The sequence below is a fragment of the Trachypithecus francoisi genome, unplaced genomic scaffold (assembly GCF_009764315.1).
Source record: "Trachypithecus francoisi isolate TF-2019V2 unplaced genomic scaffold, Tfra_2.0 Lachesis_group12, whole genome shotgun sequence".
NCBI classification, from domain to species: domain Eukaryota; kingdom Metazoa; phylum Chordata; class Mammalia; order Primates; family Cercopithecidae; genus Trachypithecus; species Trachypithecus francoisi.
The window spans coordinates 61534216-61555704 of NW_022681457.1; the positions used below are offsets into that span (position 1 = coordinate 61534216).

At 40.5% G+C, this 21489-nt stretch overlaps 1 protein-coding gene across 2 annotated transcripts in view; it reads left to right on the plus strand.

Moving 5' to 3' along the window:
- Positions 1-1325: 1325 nt before the first annotated feature.
- The window catches only part of ZNF507 (zinc finger protein 507), a 42354-nt gene continuing 22190 nt past the window's right edge, over positions 1326-21489 (plus strand). Inside the window, exons 1-5 of one of the 2 annotated variants that reach the window (XM_033225588.1) lie at positions 1336-1509; positions 2952-3045; positions 8585-10713; positions 12372-12489; positions 16276-16390. In XM_033225588.1, the coding sequence (XP_033081479.1) occupies positions 8587-10713; positions 12372-12489; positions 16276-16390 (2360 nt within the window). In that variant the 5' untranslated portion in view covers positions 1336-1509; positions 2952-3045; positions 8585-8586. Of the gene's footprint in view, positions 1510-2951; positions 3046-8584; positions 10714-12371; positions 12490-16275; positions 16391-21489 lie in introns of both variants that reach the window. The other variant, XM_033225589.1, reaches the window with a different exon arrangement.

Below are 21489 nucleotides of genomic sequence, written 5' to 3' on the forward strand. Positions count from 1 at the left end.
AAAATGTTAGCCGGGCGTGGTGGCAGGTGCCTGTAGTCCCAGTTACTCTGGAGGCTGAGGGAGGAGAGTGGCGTGAACCTGGGAGGCGGAGCTTGTGGTGAGCCGAGATCACATCACTGCACTCCAGCCTGGGTGACAGAGCGAGACTCCGTCTCAAAAAAAAAAAAAACAAAAAAGAAACAAAAAAATTAGCTGGGCCTGGTGGCACGCCCTGTAGTGCCAGCTACTGGGGAGGCTGAGGCAGGACAATCACCTGAACCTGGGAGGCGGAGGCTGCACTGAGCCGAGATTGCGCCACTGCAATCCAGCCTGGGGAGAGAGTGAGACTCCGTTTCAAAAAAAATAAAAATAAAAATTCTAACTTTGCTGGTTTCCTAACCCCCAAATTCAGATGAGTTTGTATTCTGAAATACAGTAACAGGAATTATCAGCCTTTCTGATTCTAAATTTTGTTGGCTCTTCCTCCCAGGACAGTGGACAGCCCAGCCAGCTGTAAAGGCTTCTAAAAAGATCAGGAATAGATCCCCAAGAGGTATCTCACCAAACGAGTCCATTCCATTACAATGGCCGGAATCTTCAGTTTTACTTCCTTGCTCATGTCCACCGCTCACCCGGAGTCCAGACCCAAGCACCGCACTGCGTAGTTCCTAATACGGCAAAACTATCCAGCATTTTTGGTGAAATTGGCTGGAAAGCTTCACTCAGTCCGTTTTTCACTGTTAGCAGGGGAACCACCCTAGTATCTTTCATAATACAGATCCGAATGACAAACGCCATCGTGCCCTCGGAGGGCTGAGGTTGTGTTACTGGGTCTGGTCCTACAAACCCTGAAAATCCTGAATCTCTCAAGCAAAGAGATTTCCCCCCCAGCTCTTGTCCTTAACAGGCACCCCTTAAAGCCAAGCTGCGAATCTGGCTAAGACCTCTATATTTTAGCCAAGAACACCTCAAAATGTGCAGTCCTACCAAAAGAACTAATACAAATCTAGAAGCACAAGTCTAAAGAAAAAAAAAAAACCAATGCCCATTGTTGAAAACCAATTGCGGGGTGAGTGGGGTGATAAGGCTAGCCCAGAGCGGATTTAGGCGACATGGGGAGATGCCAAAGTGAATACACGGTGACTTCTAAACCTAAACGTCTGGAATGGGCCGTGAGAGCCAGACAACTGGGCCCGAACCCCGCCTGAGAGCCGAGATTTGCAAGGGGCTAAGCCGGCTAGAGAACCTCCCACTCGCCGGTCCAGCCTCGGCGGCCCGGGATGCTCGTGGGCGGGGCCTGAGCCTCGCCCCGCCCCCGCTGCCCGCCATTCGGGTCACCTGACCCACTCGCGGCTCACGTGATCCATCCCCAGCGCCGCCATTTTGGAGCTCCGGATGAGGAGGGGGAAAGCGGGGGAAAAGAGGGAAAAGAGCCGGGAGAGAGGTGGGCAAGGACGAGGGTGAGGGCACGGCCGGGTCCTGGCTGGCCAAACGAGGCTCGCGGAAGCAGCAGCCGCCGCCTGACCGCAGGTACCGCGCCCCGGGGCCGCCCCTCCGCCCGCTGTTAGCGCCGCCGCCGGCCATGTGCATCCTCCCCTCAGGCCTCTGCCGGCGCTCGCTTCCTCCTCAGCCGGCCGAGCCCCTCCCGGTGCTAGCCACAATCCCCAAGTTCCGTGTCCGGTTTCTGTCTTCTGTGCAGCAAGGCCTGCGGAGACCCCGGGCTTGCCCTGCAGCTGGGGGTGGGGGGAACCCGCTGCTCCCCGCATACTGTCACCAGCCCGGCCCGCCTGTAGGCCCGCCCGCAGGCGTTGCTTCCTTCTGCAGACGTGAGATCGTTTAGGCCAGCCGGGATGGACCCCAGCATCTTTTGATTAGTTTTCTAAGCCCCCTCATTCCCCACCCATCACCTCAGTCCTTTAGCCAGTGCGTATTGTAGTAAAAGGTAGTACGGAAACGCGGTCCTGGTCTTCTGCATTTATTACCGTCCTCTGGAGATAGAATTATATCTCCAGAGATCACGGAGACCATCAGGGAAAGTTCCCACCTCTTAAGACCTGGGGGCATCGGAATGAATGGTTTGTGTAGAAGGCCGGGATGATTAATAAGGTGGAGGCCACTTTCCCAACCCCAAGGCGGTCTTTTTAAGTTTCTGCAGTGGGCTGTAATTTGCTATCAGTCTGCATCGCTCTTCTCAGGCAATTACTGGATTTATCACCTCTTTGAGTTTGCACTTCCTCCAGTACTCTGCTCTCACTCAGAGTATGGGTTGCGTTATTGATTAAAAGAAAACCTGGCCCTTCATTCCTTTACCTCACTAACTCGTTGAAAATTAACTTCAGGGGAGCCCTAAAGATGTTTTTTCTGCCCTGGCAGTGAGCTATTTTACTTAACCGTAATCGATAAGGTAGTTGCATTGTAGGTGAAACGAATAAGCATTTTTTTTATCTTTTAGATTTATTCTAGCCAGTATAAGAAACAGTGGCAAAGAAATGTAGGACCAGAGTAGGAAACTGCATTAGAAGATATATAGGTCACACCACTGTGTCATGTCTTTTTACGCTGTTTTTCTGCCTATTGTGCTTGCAAAATTTGCAGAATCACTCTTTAGATTGTGTTTTTAGTTTAGATTAAAATAGCAATGTGCAATTTATTGTTCCATTCTCATTAGAAAATCGTGTCAGTAAAACCAATCGTGTAGAGTCTAGTACGTAAATTCTGAGGTAAAACAAAATACACAATTATTGGGAGAAGTTTCCAGAGCTATTTTTTCCTAACTTCTGCAAAACCCTCAAGTCGGCTTGTTAGATAAATTATTTAAATTTGCATTACGTAATGGGGTTGCATGAACATTCCTCTGAATTTCTTTTTACATGGAATATTGAGACATTTTTCGCTGCCAAAAAAAATCGTTACTTTGTTTCACCAAGAAAGAGAAATGTTTTGATACTATATACTTTCGTTCTTGGCCACAGCTGGATTTTGAAGATTGATCCAAGGGACTGTGTTAATTTCAGGAATTGATTTGAAAGACACTGGCTCTGCCACTTAACAGCCATGTAACCTTGGGTAAGTCACTTAAACCACACTGAGTGTTTCCTTATTTATAAGATTGTATAACACCCACCTAGCCTGTCCCAAAGAGTTATGAGGATCAGATACCACTAACATGTTTGATAGAGCCTCACTGTAAGGAGCTGTTACTCTTTTCAGTATTGATATTTTGTACATGTTTATTCTCATTGAGAATTAAGAGGAAAATTGGTGTATTAGAGAAAGCATGGCTTTAGAATGAGATCGGCCTGGATTCCTGTTCTTAAACCAGTTACCACTTTGTGTCTGTGAGTCTCAGGTTCCTCATCTGCAAAAAAAAAATACACAAAATTTGAGTATTACACAAAATCTACAGAGGCATTACTCCCTAGACTTGCACCTCATGGGCGAGGATTTCCTCAGTCTTTTTTGTAGTCTCCAGCACTCTGGTTGGCACATTATAGGTGCTCAATAAATGATAATAAATCTGAATATTGGTTAATGTTAGTTAGACCTTATGTCTTCATTGCAGCTGCCAATTTAGAATATTCTCTCAGGCTATGTGCCAACTAAGAAACTCTAGACTATGAAACTCCATATACTTGTGATATTATACTCATTTTTTTCTTAGTGGTAATTAATAATTACCTTGGGCTCAGAAGATTTTAAATCAGATAAATTATAGCCAATATAGTGAGTTAAATCTATAAATAATGTGTAAGCAGTTTCCAGGTAACTTTATAGACAGTTTATAATTCAGGGACCTGAAAGTTCATCTAGCTTCACCCTCTTGTTTTACATCTGAGCAATCTAAAACAGAGACAGTGACTTGCCTAAGGTCACACAGCTAATTGAGGGCACTTTAGGGGAGGGACCCTTGAGCTTATGTCCCCTACCTTCTTTTGGCTGGAGCAAAATAAATGTGTCATATTTTAGAATTACAATAATGTAGAAGAATGGGGAATTTATTGGCCATTACTTCTATAACACAATTTTTTTTTTTTTTTCATTTTGGAAAAAAATTCTTATTCTGAAAGAGAAGGTTCTTTTGTATTGTATTGTACTGTTCTTCATATATACACAGAAAATTATAGCCTTTTCTCCAGGCCCACATAAATTGTTCACCTTGATTTTACTCATGATAACCATACTACTGTAACTATAAGGAACTAATTAGATACACAAATCACCAAATAGCAAATTATAAGGAAACGAAGACAACTGAAATAATTTGGCTCCTAACTTTTTGTAAGAAAGATATTAATTAGAAGCATTTGCCTGTGGAATACTGTTGTCAAGGAAAGATTTGAGAGAGTTGGTGGAAAGGGTTATAGAACTTTTCTGGTTTGGGATAAAACTTTAGCTTATTACTTATTTATTTGTAACAATTTAATATATTTACTGTAATGTTGTTATGTCCAAAACAAGAAATTCCAAACAAGAAATCTCCTGTTTTGCTAATGCCTGTCATCTTCTTTCCTCCTAGTGAACTTTCGTATTCAGCCACATCGATCTTTTCACTCACCCCCAGATAGCATGCTTATTCTCACTTCTAAAAATATAGTCATGTCATGGCTGCTTTTCTGGTCACTGCTACCCTTGTGTCAACTTGTATCAGCAGTATTCCAAGGAAGCACATGGCACGTTGAAATGAGGATAATTCAAGGAAGGTATATTTACAAAGATACTAGTAATAAAGGTGTTGGACTTCAATAAGCAAACCACAGCATAATGCAGTTATCTGGAGCTAGCAGCATTAAGAGAGGGAGAGGTATCAGAATCAGAAGAAGGGTCTTGGAGAGCAGCCTACCTGGAAAGAAATAGCCTTCTATTGAGGAACATGGCCAATCCAAGGTGACCTAGAGATAGAGAACCGGGACAATGAATATTCTGATCTCACTGTGCTACCTCCCTCTCATCTGTCATGGTTCTTCATTGGCTGACCTCAACCAGAAAGCAGAGGGTAGGGGAGCCTAGTGATGTAATCCCTCTGACACAGAGCAGAATGGAAAGGAGGATACAGTGAGCCTGGAGGGCAAATGGATGATGTCTGGCATGCTACCCATCCTTTGGGAACCAGTGGACATTTTAACCTCTCCATGAAGCTTTTGCTTACCTTGCTAGCCCAAAGGAGCTCTTCAGTCTCTTTCGGGATTTAGTCATTGACTGTTGCCTTTTATTTTACCTTGTGTACTATTGCATTGTTTAAACGCGGTTACTTTTTAACTTCCAAATGTTTGCCTTATCCATTCAACTCAGTTTTAAACTACAAGTATTAAGAATATAAAATTTTTCCTGATACTTTGCCTTGAGTCTTGCATGTAACAGTTTGTTACATGCACACACATATTTGTATTTCTGCATTAGTGGTCTAAGTAAAATTTCTGGGATTCTAAGTAATCAAGAAATTTGAAGAGTTGGCCATAAGGTAACTTGCCCTCTGTGTATACTTTATTATGAGTTGTTAACCTTTTTATTATGAAAAATGTTAAACATTTATATAAGTAGAAAGAACAGTGAATTCCTAGGTACTCATCATTCAACTTTAATTACAGAATTAGTCATTCTTACTTTATTCTCATCCTCTCCACCCTACCACTGTACTGTCACCAAGGTAATTGTTTTACGTGGATCTCTTGGAGGCCAAGGAGAGTATGCAGATTGTCATAGTTTATGTTGTCATCACTATCGAGCCACTGACATTGTATGTGTACTCCTTATTTCATCTCTTTTGTTCAGATTTACTTCACTTGACAGGCAATCTCATGTGTGTGTGTGTGTGTGACACACGCACATACGTATCATACATATATGTATTTCTGCATTAGTGGTCTAAGTAAAATTTTTGTGAAAATTGGAAGAGTGGGACTTACAGTAGCTTCCCCTCTGTGTATACTTCATTATGAGCTGTTTAACATTTTTTTTTTTTAAACAGAGACTCGTTTTTATGAGATTAACCTGTGCATTGGTTTTGCATGTGGACCCAAACTGATTTTTCAGGTGTTTCCTGACATATTTTATGTTGTCATATCTGTTTTATAGCTGCCATTACTGTACTTATCCCCAAATGTATGCAGCCTTTAAAATGAGATACTTACATAAATGTTCAGGGAAAATTGGCGCATCTGCTGCAAATTTCCATTAGCTCTTAATGCCTGAGCAGACACAGCTTTAAAAATCTGAATGTTTTGTCAGATTCTTTTGTAGTAGTCTTTTTCTTGAATTAAGATGAACTCCTCCTTTTCTTCATTTCACTTTCTTTTTAAGGTACACACTGAAATATCCACAGGGAGCAATTTGCACTGGTCTGTGTCACTTCGCTTATATCATTAAGTAGAAGAGAGATAACATGAGTCACCTTCATAACCCTATGGGTGTGCAAAGTCTCTTGAACAAACATTCACTTGTTAACCTCCAGATGATCAGTCAGCCTACATGGGTGTTAACATTTCATGGAGAAGGAGACCTTAGATCTACAGTAGAGAGCCGTATCATGTTCAGAAAATTGAATGTTTGGGGATTCCTATTATTAAACTTGTTATTTAACCAATTTGCATTTAACCATTGAACTGACAGAAATAAGGCCTTAAGTTATTGACTGTTGCCTTTTATTTTACCTTGTGTACTATTGCATCACCTTAAAGGGAAATCAGTAGTCACATGAAGAGCCCCAGCTCCCCTTGGCCTAAAAATGTGGAATTCTAAGACAATAAAGCAACTTAGGAAGTCACAAAAGGGTTTTTCTAAGGAAACAAATTGTTCCCCCATTGGTCTCCTCTTTAGTGACTTACAGCTGAGCGAAGAGATCTAAAACGACTTTTGTTCCTTCTACCTGAGAAAGATGAAACAGAACTAGTATTTTGAGAGACTGTTTAAGGGAGAGTGGCTAAAGGACCACGGGCCTTTGGGAGCCAGGGTAGCCGTCACTGTTGGAATGGCCATGGAATGCATTTTCTGCTGTGAGGGCAGTAAGAGACAGCTAGTAGCAAAGAGAAAAAAGCTGATGCCATAGGGCAGAGTATTGTTAGGAAGAAGGGAAGAAGTAGTACTGAAGAAGCCAAGAGTAAAGTGTTTGCATTTTTGCCTGATGTGGACGTAGATCTAGAAAGCTGGCTTGCCAGAAGGAGTAGAAAATGAAGAAAAGCCATAGCTGCTGCCCAGAGTTGTGGGCGACCTGGCACTGAAGCTGGTCAGCACTGTGTGTGTGGGGGGGGCGGGGGGGCGGCGGGGAGGAAGGGAGGGGCCTGGCAGGACATTAGGTATCATCTTGGCAAGGGCTGAAGGGCCCTTGTATGTTGATTCAGCCATGCGGGGAAGAACAGCCATGATTCACCACCTAAAATAAGAATTCAGAGCCTGGGCCTGAAGTTTAAGAATAGTGTGGTCTCTGGTCTATAGCTAGTGCCACTAAAAATTTTTGTTGGCATTTATTGAATGTTGTGAGTAAGATTCCAGAATGCACCTAAAATGTGGAAAAACAAAACTTGTTGCTGGAAAAAAGCCTAAACTTAAAAATGTGATCCAAGTCAACAAATTAATCTCACTTTAAGCCAAAGGAAATGTTTGAAATGAAAGTACTGCCAGGAAATATAAAGAGTATTCTAGACTTAGGCAGGAAGATTTATGGGTATTTTATGTTTAGTGACTTCCTCAGCCATAATGCATTATTAGAAGGAACAAATAACCTCTTCTAAGGAAACTCTGTTCATATATGGACCTGAAACACAACTGGGATATCACTTTTTTCCTTCTCTGATGTCCCTTACCCTTTCAGAAAAAAAAAAAAGAAGCAGAAAACAAACAAAAAAAAAACATATATGTGGATATGAGTAATAGTTGACCACTAATATGACCTCTAGAAAAAAACCACAGCATAGTTTGTGGTTTATCCTCAGGAAGATAAAGGAAGTAAAAGTAGGAACTAGATCATTGCTTTTATTTAATTTCATTTATATAGTACTTTCCCAAATTCACTATGCCCTGTACAAACTACATGACTGTAGTTTCACAATTCCAAAGATTTGGGGAGAAAATAAACAAATTTGTGATTTTAGTAATAAAACTGTAGCTGTATTTAGTATAAGAAATAGTCTCTCAAGAATTGTATCAGTCATGGACTTTGTACAGAGTGATATTTCACAGTAACTGGAGGGGTTTCACATGCCTTGAGAATGGCTATGCTCCTTTAATCAAAAGGAATAGGAGTCTTTTCTTTCTTTTTTTTTTTTTTCTTTCTTTCTTGGCATTGTGCAAAAGGGAGCGAGTACTTTTAGTCCTGCTGGATGCTGAAGGCAAAGAAAGTGAAGAAAAATGGAGAAAAATATCATCATTTCCAAAGAAATAAGTGATAGAGGGGAGTATCTTCATTATTAGTCTTGATAGAAGATTGCATTCTAAAGAGAAATTCTAACCAATTTAAATTTATACTGGGGATCGCCAGGTGTGTGGATGTGGAGCTTCCAGCGTGGAAAATACTTAGGTTAGATTTGACACTAAAATTCGCTTATATTTCCTAAATTACATGCCTGTAATTATCCTGTAACCTGGAATTTTTGTTTTACATTATCCTTTTTAGATATGGAAGAAAGTAGCAGTGTTGCCATGTTGGTGCCAGATATTGGGGAACAGGAAGCTGTATTGACTGCTGAAAGTATCATCAGTCCTTCATTGGAAATTGATGAACAAAGAAAAACTAAACCAGATCCATTAATCCATGTTATCCAGAAGTTAAGCAAGATAGTGGAAAATGAGAAGTCACAAAAATGTCTTTTAATTGGGAAGAAACGCCCACGTTCAAGTGCTGCAACACACTCTCTTGAAACACAAGAACTTTGTGAGATTCCGGCTAAAGTAACCCAGTCACCTGCTGCTGATACTAGAAGAGCTGAGATGTCACAAACAAATTTTACCCCTGACACTCTTGCCCAGAATGAGGGGAAGGCTATGTCTTATCAGTGTAGCCTTTGTAAGTTTCTATCATCATCTTTTTCCATCTTAAAAGATCATATTAAGCAGCATGGTCAGCAGAATGAAGTGATATTAATGTGCTCAGAGTGCCATATTACGTCTAGAAGCCAGGAGGAACTTGAAGCTCATGTGGTGAATGACCATGACAATGATGCCAATAGCCACACCCCATCCAAAGCCCAACAGTGCATAAGCCCCTCCAACTCTTTATGTCGGAAAACCACAGAAAGAAATGAAACCATTCCAGACATCCCAGTAAGTGTGGACAATCTACAGGCTCATACTGTCCAAACTGCATCTGTGGCAGAAATGGGTAAGAGGAAATGGTATGCATACGAACAGTACGGCATGTATCGATGCTTGTTTTGTAGTTATACTTGTGGCCAGCAGAGAATGTTGAAAACACATGCTTGGAAACATGCTGGGGAGGTTGATTGCTCTTATCCAATCTTTGAAAATGAAAATGAGCCCCTAGGCCTGCTGGATTCTTCAGCAGCCACTGCACCTGGTGGGGTCGATGCAGTGGTCATTGCTATTGGAGACAGTGAACTGAGTATCCACAATGGGCCATCGGTGCAAGTGCAGATTTGTAGCTCAGAGCCATTATCATCTTCATCTCCTTTAGAAGAGAGTGCAGAAAGAGGAGTACACCTAAGTCAGTCGGTTACCCTGGACCCCAATGAGGAAGAAATGCTAGAAGTGATTTCTGATGCAGAGGAGAATCTGATTGCTGATAGCCTACTTACATCAGCACAGAAAATCATCAGCAGCAGCCCCAATAAAAAAGGGCATGTTAATGTGATAGTAGAGCGATTGCCAAGTGCTGAAGAAACCCTTTCACAGAAGCGCTTCCTCATGAACACTGAAATGGAGGAAGGGAAGGACCTGAGCCCGACAGAAGCCCAGATTGGGTGCGAAGGAACGGATGATGTTTATCGTGCTGATAAATGTACTGTTGATATTGGGGGATTGATCATAGGCTGGAGTAGTTCAGAGGAGAAAGATGAGTTAATAAATAAAGGACTGGCTACTGATGAGAATGCCCCACCAGGCCGGAGAAGGACAAATTCTGAGTCTCTTCGATTACACTCATTAGCTGCAGAAGCCCTTGTCACAATGCCTATAAGAGCTGCAGAGTTGACAAGAGCCAACCTGGGGCACTATGGAGATATAAACCTTTTAGATCCAGATACTAGTCAAAGGCAAGTAGATAGTACATTGGCAGCATACTCAAAAATGATGTCGCCACTTAAAAACTCTTCAGATGGATTAACTAGTCTTAACCAAAGCAACTCCACCTTGGTAGCACTCCCAGAGGGTAGGCAGGAATTGTCAGATGGGCAAGTTAAGACAGGCATCAGCATGTCCTTACTCACCGTCATTGAAAAATTGAGAGAAAGGACAGATCAAAACGCTTCAGATGATGACATTTTGAAAGAGTTGCAGGACAACGCCCAGTGCCAACCCAACAGCGATACGAGTTTGTCCGGAAACAATGTGGTGGAATACATCCCGAATGCTGAACGACCCTACCGTTGCCGCCTGTGTCATTACACAAGTGGCAACAAGGGCTACATCAAGCAGCACTTACGAGTCCATCGGCAGAGACAGCCTTATCAGTGTCCTATCTGTGAGCACATAGCAGACAACAGCAAAGATCTGGAGAGCCACATGATCCACCACTGTAAGACGAGAATATACCAGTGCAAGCAGTGTGAAGAATCCTTCCATTATAAGGTAAGCATTCGTTCAGGAAGTCTTTCAGAGGACCTTAGCATCTTAGAGTGAGAAGGGAACTTTGTAGATCTAGTCCAACCACCTCATTTTATAGATAAGGAAACTGGGTCCCAGAAAAGTTGGATACTTTGCCCAAGGGGATCCCAACTTATCAGTATTAAAGTTGGGACTGAAATCTAGGTCTTCAGAATTTCTGCTGTAGAATCCTTTGCCCTGCCTGCTGCCTCCTTAACAGCCTCTGTGTTTGAGTGTGTATAGTTTATTTAAAGTGTTGATTTTCTGTTGCAAGAGAATTATAGGGAGTATGTAGTGGATTGACATCATACATACGTTTGACTTAACCGTACATCATCACGACAAAAAAATACGTATTTTTCATCTTATATGGCCCCAAAATAACAGGCATTCAGTTCAGCTTCTGCACAACCAACAGTGATGTGTATCATTGCAGAAGGAAAAATGGGCTATAGTGGACCTATTGAAAGGCACTGTCATGGAAATAGAACCATGTGTGTAATGTTTTATGGGCAGGGTAAAGAACTTTCAAAGTTATTTTGACTGATTTTTATCTTAAGTGCTGACCTTATCAAAACCAACATCCTGTATGAAGTGCTATTTTATAAAGGAAACTCGTTGAATCATTGGTTTCGAACTTTTCCTCTTCAGTGGGCCAGGTGACTCCTTGAAAATGTATTACAAATGTTATCCTAAGGGCTAACTAGAAGGTAGACTTTTTCCTTCAGATTACTGAGAGCTGGGGTCTAGCTGTGATAAAAAGGTAACAGGAGGGAGGCCGAGGCGGGCGGAGCACTAGGTCAGGAGATCGAGACCATCCTTGCTAACATTGTGAAACCCCGTCTCTGCTAAAAATACAAAACCTTAGCCAGGCATGGTGGTGGGCACCTGTAGTCCCAGCTCCTCAGGAGGCTGAGGCAAGAGAGTAGCGTGAGCCCGGGAGATGGAGCTTGCAGTAAGCCGAGATCGTGCCACTGCACTCCAGCCCGGGCAACAGAGCGAAACTCCGTCTCTAAACAACCAGACAAACAAACAAAAAGGTAACAGGAATAAAAAAGCCCTTGAGTCTGAGGTTCACTGCTTCTCAGATTACACTCATGAAATTCCAAGTAGGACATCCAATATAGGCTGCAAAGACAAGTTCCAGAAGTCTCCAGGAGTTTCTTTTGCTGCTGAGCTCTTGATTCATGGGAGTGGAAGTAGAGGAGACAGGATGTCCTTGGAGGAGCACTTCCAGTTAGGTCTCTTACACATTTAGATATTTAAATGAAAAATTAGGAGTCCGGCAATTACGGATTGGATTTATTTTTGTGAAGTTGCATTATTCTGAACACTGCTGGTTCCTCTGGGCCTACCAGTGTTTCAGTAAATACGGACACCCCCTGTGTAATCACTTAAGAAAGCGGTGACTTCCTTTCAGAGAATATGAAGAGGAACTGTCCATTGCATGATGTTATGATTTGCTAATGCACCTCTTTCTATAAATTGTCAAATGTGTCAAATGATCTTTTAGCAGACTTGATTTTAAAATATGATAATTCGTTGTACTAGGCCATGAAAGCAATGAACCCGTTCTTCTACAGCCTCCTAAGAGTTGGACATGTATATTTATTGAAAATTACATATTTCTTTCCACTTTTTAGAGTCAATTGAGGAATCATGAGAGAGAACAGCACAGTCTTCCAGATACCTTGTCAACAGCAACTTCTAATGAGCCAAGAATTTCCAGTGATACAGCTGATGGAAAATGTGTCCAGGAAGGTATCTATGTATTTTGTTATATGGGCTGCAGTGACTCGCACATGACGTAAAAGTGCTCTTAGTTGTCATGATTGGTTATTTTCAGGGCAAAAGCCTATATTCTTCTCCATTTTTGTACCATGGATGTGAGTGAATCTGATCTCTGTTTCTGAGGAAATGCCAAGTACTGAATGAAGCAGATGATTACTAGGTCCTAGGTGAGAAGCCCTAGATAGTAAGGATTCATCTTCAGCTTTGTAGGTAGATATTGCAGTTGAAACTTAAGCGCCCCTTAGAAGGTGATGTACCAGCAAGCCAGAAAAGCTACAACATGGAAAACAGGCTTCCCCTCCCTCTCTCGGCACCAGTTGACCTACTGAGAACAGAGCTTTTGCAGATGGTAGGCCCCCACCCCAAACTTTAACTGGGGCTTCCCACTGTTATCTTATTCTTACCCAAGTATGACTGCCAGATTACATCTGCATTATTTAAAAAAAAAAAAAATACTCACACATAGACACACAAGATCTTTTTATGTACTAGTTAGGTAGCAGTCAACCGAGTTTCTGGCAATAGGAATATTAGAATCAAAAGATTTAATTAGAGCTCCATGAAAAGGCGGATGCCACATCCAGAGAATTAAGTATAAAGTGTACTAAGCTGTGCCGCTTTGGTTCAGCTCACTTAAATTGATATACTTTAAATGTCTCCAGTGTGGCGCATAATGTTTATGGGAGATAAAACATATTGGGGTGACTTTCCTTTTTAGATTTACTAAGAATTAAAGTTAGAAACGACTACAGAGTGAAATGTTTTACCATAATGTTTCATTAAATTATACCCCAGAAAGCATAACTGATTCTAGAATGCTTCTGAAAGAACTGATTTTGACACCACTGTAGCACCAAAATTCTCATGTCAAACAGATGTCATCCCTGTAAAACTCTCCAAAACAAAAGGAGTTTATGGCATAGCATCTGTTTCTGCAGTAGATGGCTGAGCTAAAACAGTTTTGTTTCCTTTTTACAAAATAGCCCTCAATGCCTCCTTTTATTTTAATTCATTATGTTTCCATATCTCCTTTAAAGGAGACATTAAAACGTTTGATATGATTGAACTATAAATCCCTAATGAAGGGATGAAGTAAATACTACTCAGTAGCACCACCTGCAGTTAATATCAGTGTTGGAAGATGTCTTTTTTAGCACCGTCCTAAAAAGCAAACATTTCAAACTGTCCAAATGAGTTAACAGATTAAAATTCACAATTTTAATAAAAAGATTAAAGCGTCAGCTCAAAATTAAAATAACCACTTCAGACTTTACAGTATTAATGTATGTTTACTATATTTTATGTTGCAGCATCTTTTCTTTGTGGCTCATGCCATTTTTTAAGGGTTACATGTATGGATTTTTAAATTGCCTGCCATGCCTCTTTTCCTCCACCTGGCTCCATTTGCTTTTTTCTCTCAGTACTGTAGCAGTTCAGATGGCTGCATATTTATACCTGGATGGGTATTTTATTAACTCATTAGATATTTTGAAATCTGGTTGTCAGGTCAAAGAAAAAATTTTTAGCTCACAAATAAGGTAATAATAAGTCATGCTTTGTTAAAACTTCTTTAAGCATTTAGTAAACTTGTTAAACAAGAAGAGAGATGTGTGTCTCTGTGATCCCCAGTCTCTGCCATTCTGACAGCACAGATACCTTAGGGCATGTTTCAGCTTAACATTTGCTTGGCCAAAAGGTGTGGCCTGCCTATCTTGAGCTAGATACTGTGCTAGGTGCTGGGAGTGCAGTGAAAGGCATCACTGCCCTTCAGGAACCCAACTCAGTGAAGAAGACAGAACGAGGCTGATGGGTGTGTCAGCAGATACCACAGGAGCTCAAATAGAGCCGCAAGCAAAGCCCTTTCGTATGGTGTTACTCCATGAAACCTAATTAAATTGGTTTTTGTTGGAAACCTATAATTTGCCAAGCCCTGGGGATTCAGTCTAAACAGAACAAGCAGATCCCTTATCCTCAGAGAATAGACATTTAGTGACAGGGCAGAGATTTTACCCAGACATGCAGGTAAAGTACAGACTTTGCTAAAGGAAAAATGTAGGACTTACTAAACTATGCTGTGAGGTTCTAGCGTTTCCAATTTGTAGATGAGAAAACTGAGACTTCAAGAGGCAAAATAATTTACCCATGATCATACTAGTAGAAAGTGGCAGAGCGAGGACTAAGCCCAAGTTTTTGAACTTTAAATCCAATATTCTTTCCATTGGAAACAGTTGCCTGAAGTATCACAGGCTCTCATTCTGTGCTATATTAAGTTTTTCCATCTGTCAGTTTTATTAGTTGTCATTGATCTGTAATATTTCTCACACAAAACCATTATCCAATATTTCACACTTCATTTTTTAGGGTTTTTTTAAAACTGTATTTGGAACAGTGCCATTTGTAATCAAGTCCAAGTTTTTAACCTACCAATTAAGAGCAATACTTAGATTATAATTATGATTAGTGTGTATATTAATGTTATAGATTTATACCAGGAAATTAGGACATTTTGTTCTGCCTGGCAGTAGTTATTAGCAAAAGAAAATTTCAATTTCAGAAGCTGTAAATTTAACTTAAGGATTTTCTTTGTTGAAATTTCAGTGTGGGTTTTCGTTTGTATAATGCCACGGATTTTACTTTTATGCAGTGTATACAGGTGTTCTACCTAAGCTTTCTTCCTGCCAAGAGACACACAGTTCTTCCTGCTCTGCCTTTTTCATGAGCTTCCATGCTTGTTTTGTTTCTGAATATAAAGCAGAGTGTGAATAGCCTGTGGACTGTATGCTGACAGACAGGTACATGAAGCGTTGAATATCTTCAGGAAATCGTTTTATATGATCAAGTCACTCAACTTGTGTTGACATAAGCTTACCCCAACTTGAATTACTCAGCCCTGTTGTTGCAGAGTGAGTTTAGTAACATGGCTTCTTTTCATTGGATCCATGTTTCCTGCATTTCGGAGAGCTGCATATTCATGTCAGTCATAACCTTTGTCCCTGTAACCTGTCAGTTAACTAGAAAGAATTATACATTGCCTAGCACTTAAAAATTTGCGCTGCTTTTCCTTTCTTGTTGCATTGATAGCTAACGTTTAGTGGTAAACAAAGAAAATGCACTGGGTGAAAAGGCCTTAGGCTTTTTTTTGCAGGGGGTGAGTAGGGGAGAGATCTCATGCTCTGTTGCCCAGGCTAGTCTCCAACTCCTGGCCTCAAGCGATCCTCCCACCTTGGCCTTCCAGAGTGCTAGGATTATGGGCATGAGCCACCACACCCAGCCAGCCAGGCTTTTTATGTTGAGTTGGTTATATATGCTTCATAGCTACACTTTATAATATTGGAGTATAGTATTAAATTACAGCTTGTTGGCAAGTCAGTGTTTCTTTAAGACAGTATATCCAGTATTGGTTAGAGTAACACCTACTTGGTGATACAGATCAACAGGGTGTCTCTGATTAATTTAGCTCCTACACAGTCAGCCGGAAGCAAGTTCATTATGATTTAGAATATTGTACATGGTTATGCAGAAATCATCCCAACCTATCTGTGTTTATAGGTCAGATGATGTTCAATTTATATCTGCTGATAGTGTATATGCGGAAAACCTATAAAACCACTTCAGACTTGTTAAAACAGCGAGAAAGCCGTGATTGAAATACTAATACAATTGTGTGGTATAAATTTTCATTTACAATGGAATGTAAATGCTGTCATTTGAATCTTGTCAAAGCCTGCTACTAAAACTCTGAAATACCTTGTCTAGGGAATAAGTCTTCAGTCCAGAAACAGTATAGATGTGATGTGTGTGATTATACAAGTACAACATATGTTGGTGTCAGAAACCACAGGCGAATCCATAACTCTGATAAGCCGTATAGGTAAGTGTTATGATTCTAGAATTTTAATGCTTGTATTAAAATATTTTATCGTAAAAAAATAAAATGAAATAATTAAAAATGTATAGCACTTATTGAAACACAGGTTAAGAAGTAAGAAATTTCCACTAATTGGTTTTATATTTTGTTGTTTTTATATTTACTTATTTATTTTTTGAGTCAGGGTCTTGCTGTATTGCCCAAGCTGGAGTGCAGTGGTGTGGTCATAGCTCATTGCAGCCTCGAACTCCTAGCCTCAAGGGATCCTCCCACATCAGCCTCCCAAAGTGCTGGGATTGCAGGCGTGAGCCACTGCACCTGGCTGGTTTTATAAGTCTTGTTTGGTTTGTTAAGATGTGAACTTTAAGCTTGAATCTTAGGACAGTAGGCATTTTGTCTAGTTGATATGTAGGAAATTGTCTTTATCTGTCAATTTTATGTTTTCATTTCATATGGGTATAAATTTCATAGCAATTTTCAGTGCCTTAGAGTTCATTTCAGTAATTTGGCAGTAAGATACTCAGTATTCCAGCAAAAGATCCTTAAAACTTAAAGGCAATAAAATTTCCTATAAGAGTCCATTTTTCAAAATTAAGCTAGTATGTATAGAATAAGTCATTTAATGTTGTAACTTGATTTTTCCCAAAAGCCAATTCTAATATGTATTTCAGAAAATATAGGCATTCTCAGTGATAGTGCTAGGCCATGGGCATAAACTCTTTCACCCCCTTGTCAAAACTTTGCAGGTTTTAACTCTCTCCCCAGAATTTATAGATACAATACAAGTGAGTGTGGGAAAGTTATTTTATTAATCTCAGTGAAAACCCGATAGACTGTGCCATAAAAGGTCATTGTTTAATCCCATAGTGTGGTGATCTGTGTATGGTTTCGAATATTTAATATGTGCTTAGTTTGCAAACCAGCAGATTTACTTATAATCACTCTTGAGACAGTACATCTGTTTGCAGAGTCTTAAAACTCTGTGGAAGATATTTGACCTTGCCTCAGTCTTCCTCAGTGTCTTTCTTTCTTTCCTTCTTTCCTTCTTTTCTTTCTTTTCTTTCTCTTTCTCTCCTTTCTTTTCTTTTCTCTTTTCTTTCTTTCCTTTCCTTCCTTCCTTCCTTCCTTTCTTTCTTTTTCTTTCTTTCCTTCCTTCCTTCCTTCCTTCCTTCCCTTCCTTCCCTTCCTTCCCTTCCTTCCCTTCCTTCCCTTCCTTCCTTCCTTTTCTTTCAACAGAGTCTTACTCTGTCATTGCCCAGGCCGGAGTGCAGTGGCGTGATCTCGCCTCATGGCAACCTCCGCCTCCCGGGTTCAAGTGATTATCATGCCTCAGCCTCCCGAGTAGCTGGGACCACAGGCATGCTAATTAGCTAATTAGAGACGGGGTTTCACCAGGTCTTAAACTCCTGGCCTCAAGTGTCTGCCCACCTCAGCCTCCTAAAGTGCTGGGATTACATGGTTACACCATGTCCAATCAGTCTATTTAATAGGTGGAACTGAGTATGTATACATTCGTGATTTATACTGGGAAATGATTAGTAGAATGTGATGGAAACAAGGAACACTAGTTTACCTGATAGGAGGAGAAAGCTTTGCGTTTATATTTTTGGTATCCTTGAATTTAGACATACCATGCCAGATTCATGTGATTTAAGTAAGAAGAAAATAACATTTCTCTGGGTCCAGAATTAGATTGTTCTTTCATTCATGGAGAAATATTTATTGAGCAAATATTATGCTTCAGGGGCCATGCTAGATTCTTGGACTACAGTCATAACAAAACAGATGTCATCTTTGCTGTCATGGAACTTGTAGACAAACAATATGCAAGTAGACCCACAAATACTTAGGATAAATGTATGCAACAGGTTAGTGATTCCAGTTCTGTTGAAGGTTTTACATCTGCTTTATTAGATCAGTTTTGCAGCTTAAAGATTCATTTTGATAGCTGTCAGTGTCTCAGGGATGTTTTCTTATGTTCTTAAAATATTCACAGACTCATAGGATTCCTTGCAGTTGTCCTAGGGTCTTCCTACTAACAGGCAACATCCTATGAGAATCCTCTTTGTGTAACATCAGAGAAGTCTCAGTCTGTTATTTTCCAAATTTATTCACACTCCACTTTGTCACTGGGTTTGGTGTGTTTATGCCTTAGAAACAATTTTGTCATACCTCCCTCTTTGTACTTATTATCAGTTTTTCCTCATAAGTCTTATTTTCTAATGTCATGGCTCTCCTTTTAACCTTCTTTAAATACTCACTATCCTTTGTCTTTATGGGATTTCTGGTCGCAGAGCATTATGGATTAACATGTTCTATTCCAGGATGTTTCTAGGACTTTCTCCTCATTGTCCTATACTGTGTACCTTAAGCTGAGCTGGAAAGTGTAAGCTTTATAATGCCTGACTTAATTCAAGGATCACAGGAGTTTCTCTGGCTCTTTTTGCGTCTGCTTCATTCAGTTTCGTTGCCTGGTGCACTTATGGTCAGAGTTTGGGCTTGGTTTCTCAGAGTTCATGCCATACTCTATGCATTTCTGATTCCCTACATTTCATTAAGAAACATGCTCACAAGCAGCAGTAACGAGTTCTTAATAGAGCTGCAAGGTCTTGTTGCACAACTTCTAAATTTTGCACAAGGGCACAAAAGGTTTATTGTTTATTTTAGTGTGCCTGTTACATAATAGGTTTTCTGTAGTGGTGAAACCTGTTCCTTTCTCGTGCTTTTGCTTCTTATGCTGTCATTCCAGTCCTTCAATGACCCCATCTTTGTGGTCTGGGCAGTACGGCTTCGTGGATCCCTGGTTCTAGGGGTAGATAGTCCTGAGATTGAATCTGAGCTCTCTCACTTGTGGGATTTGTTTCACCTCTCTGTGCTTGGTTTTGTCATTAATAGAATGAGGATATTAAGGTTGTGAGGATGAAATGAAATACCATATAAGGTACCAGCACATAATAAGCAGCCAGTAAGTGGTAGCTGGTAGTTACTGGGCCCAGCTTTTATCTTCTCAATAATTCATTATCTAAACAAAGAAAAGTACTAAAAGGCTGATGACCTCTAAACACTAGGGAAACAAAGAATGAATTCTGTGCCAGGGTAGGCAGGCAGAACTCATTTTACGGGAGAGATGCTGAGCCCAGGCAGAGTGCTGTCCCTGCTGAGGTCCCCATGCTATGTCTGGCTGCTTTGGAGTCACTCTAGTGTCTTGGGAGCATCCCAGGCCTGGACCACACACTTCCTGTGCCCAACTGGTGGCCCTGGGAATGTTATGCCACACTAAGCCTCTTTTCTCATACGAAACTGGGGAGAATACTTCCCTGCTCATAAAGCTTTGTGAAGATTAAGTGAAATTATATTTATGAAGTACCCAGCATGTTACTTGGTGCATTGAAGGGGCTTGTTCCCATTTTCTGCTCATGAAGTTGTCAGATTATCTCAGAAGCCTTGTTCTTACCCAGAAAAAAGAGAGCTGTTTTCCATTCCTGTGGAAGGCAGGTAAAGATTAAAATGACATCATTCCATCCCAGTCCCTACTAATGCAGCTATTAATAACTTTGTTTTTATTCTGTGTAAACCATACACCAATTATAGTTATACCTGACATTTCTTTTTTTTTTTAATTTTATTTTTCCATAAGTTATTGGGGTGCAGGTGGTATTTGGTTACATAAGTTCTTTAATGGTGATTTATGAGAACCTGGTGCACCCATCACCCGAGCAGTATACACAGCACCGTATTTGTTGTCTTTTATCTTTCGCCGTCCTCCCACTCTTTCCCCCCAAGTCCCCAAAGTCCATTTTATCATTGTTATGCCTTTGCATCCTCATAGCTTAGCTCCCACATATCAGTGAGAACATACAATGTTTGGTTTTCCATTCCTGAGTTACTTCACTTGGAATAATAGTCTCTAATCTCATCCAGGTCACTGCAAACGCTGTTAATTCATTCCTTTTTATAGCTGACTAGTATTCCATCATATATATATCTCAGAGTTCTTTATCCACTTGTTGATTGAGGGGCATTTGGGTTGGTTCCACAATTTTGCTATTGTGAATTATGCTGCTATAAACTTGCGTGTGCAAGTATCTTTTTCAAATAATGACTTCTTTTCCTCTGGGTAGATCCCCAGTAGTGGGATTGCTGAATCAAATGATAGTTCTACTTTAGTTCTTTAAGGAACCTCTGCACTGTTCCACAGTGGCTGTACAAGTTTACATTCCCACCAGCAGTGTAGAAGTGTTCCCTTATTGCCACATCCACACCAACGTCTACTGTCGATTGATTCTTTGATTATGGCCATTCTTACAGGAGTAAGGTGGTATCACACTGTGGTTTTGATTTGCATTTCCCTGATCATTAGTGATGTTGCATTTGATTTGCATTTCCCTGATCATTAGTGATTTTTTCATATGTTTGTTGGCCATTTGCATATCTTCTTTTGAGAATTGTCTATTTATGTCCTTAGCCCATTTTTTGATGGGATTGATTGTTTTTTTTCCTACTGATTTGAGTTTGTTATAGATTTTGGATATTAGTCCTTTGTGAGATGTATAGATTGTGAAGATTTTATCCCACTCAGTGGGTTGTCTGTTTACTCTCTTGACTGTTCCTTATGCAGAAGCGCTTTAGTTTAATTAGATACAGCTATTTATCTCTGTTTTTATTGCAATTGCTTTTGTGTTTTTGGTCACGAAATCCTTGCCTAAGCCAGTGTCTAGAAGGGTTTTTCCAATGTTATCTTCTAGAATTTTTATAGTTTCAGGTCTTAGGTTTAAGTCCTTAATCCATTTTGATTTGATTTTTATATAAGGTGAGAGATCATACCTGACATTTATAACGTTGACCCCAAAGTTTTACTGAAAAGTTCCAGTCAAAATTTTTCATAATAGATGGTCATCAGTTTAGTTTAATATTGCACTGCTGGACCTGCCCTGATTTACATCTCCCAGTACCACTTTTGTAGAGAACAAGATGGGAGAACAAACCGTTGTCCTGAGAGTATCAGTTTCTTTTTAACCATATGGCATGGAACCCATTTTCCCTTAGAAACACAGGTGTACCGTGCTTAGGTTCTGAAACTACACTGTGGCAGGGGGACAGTG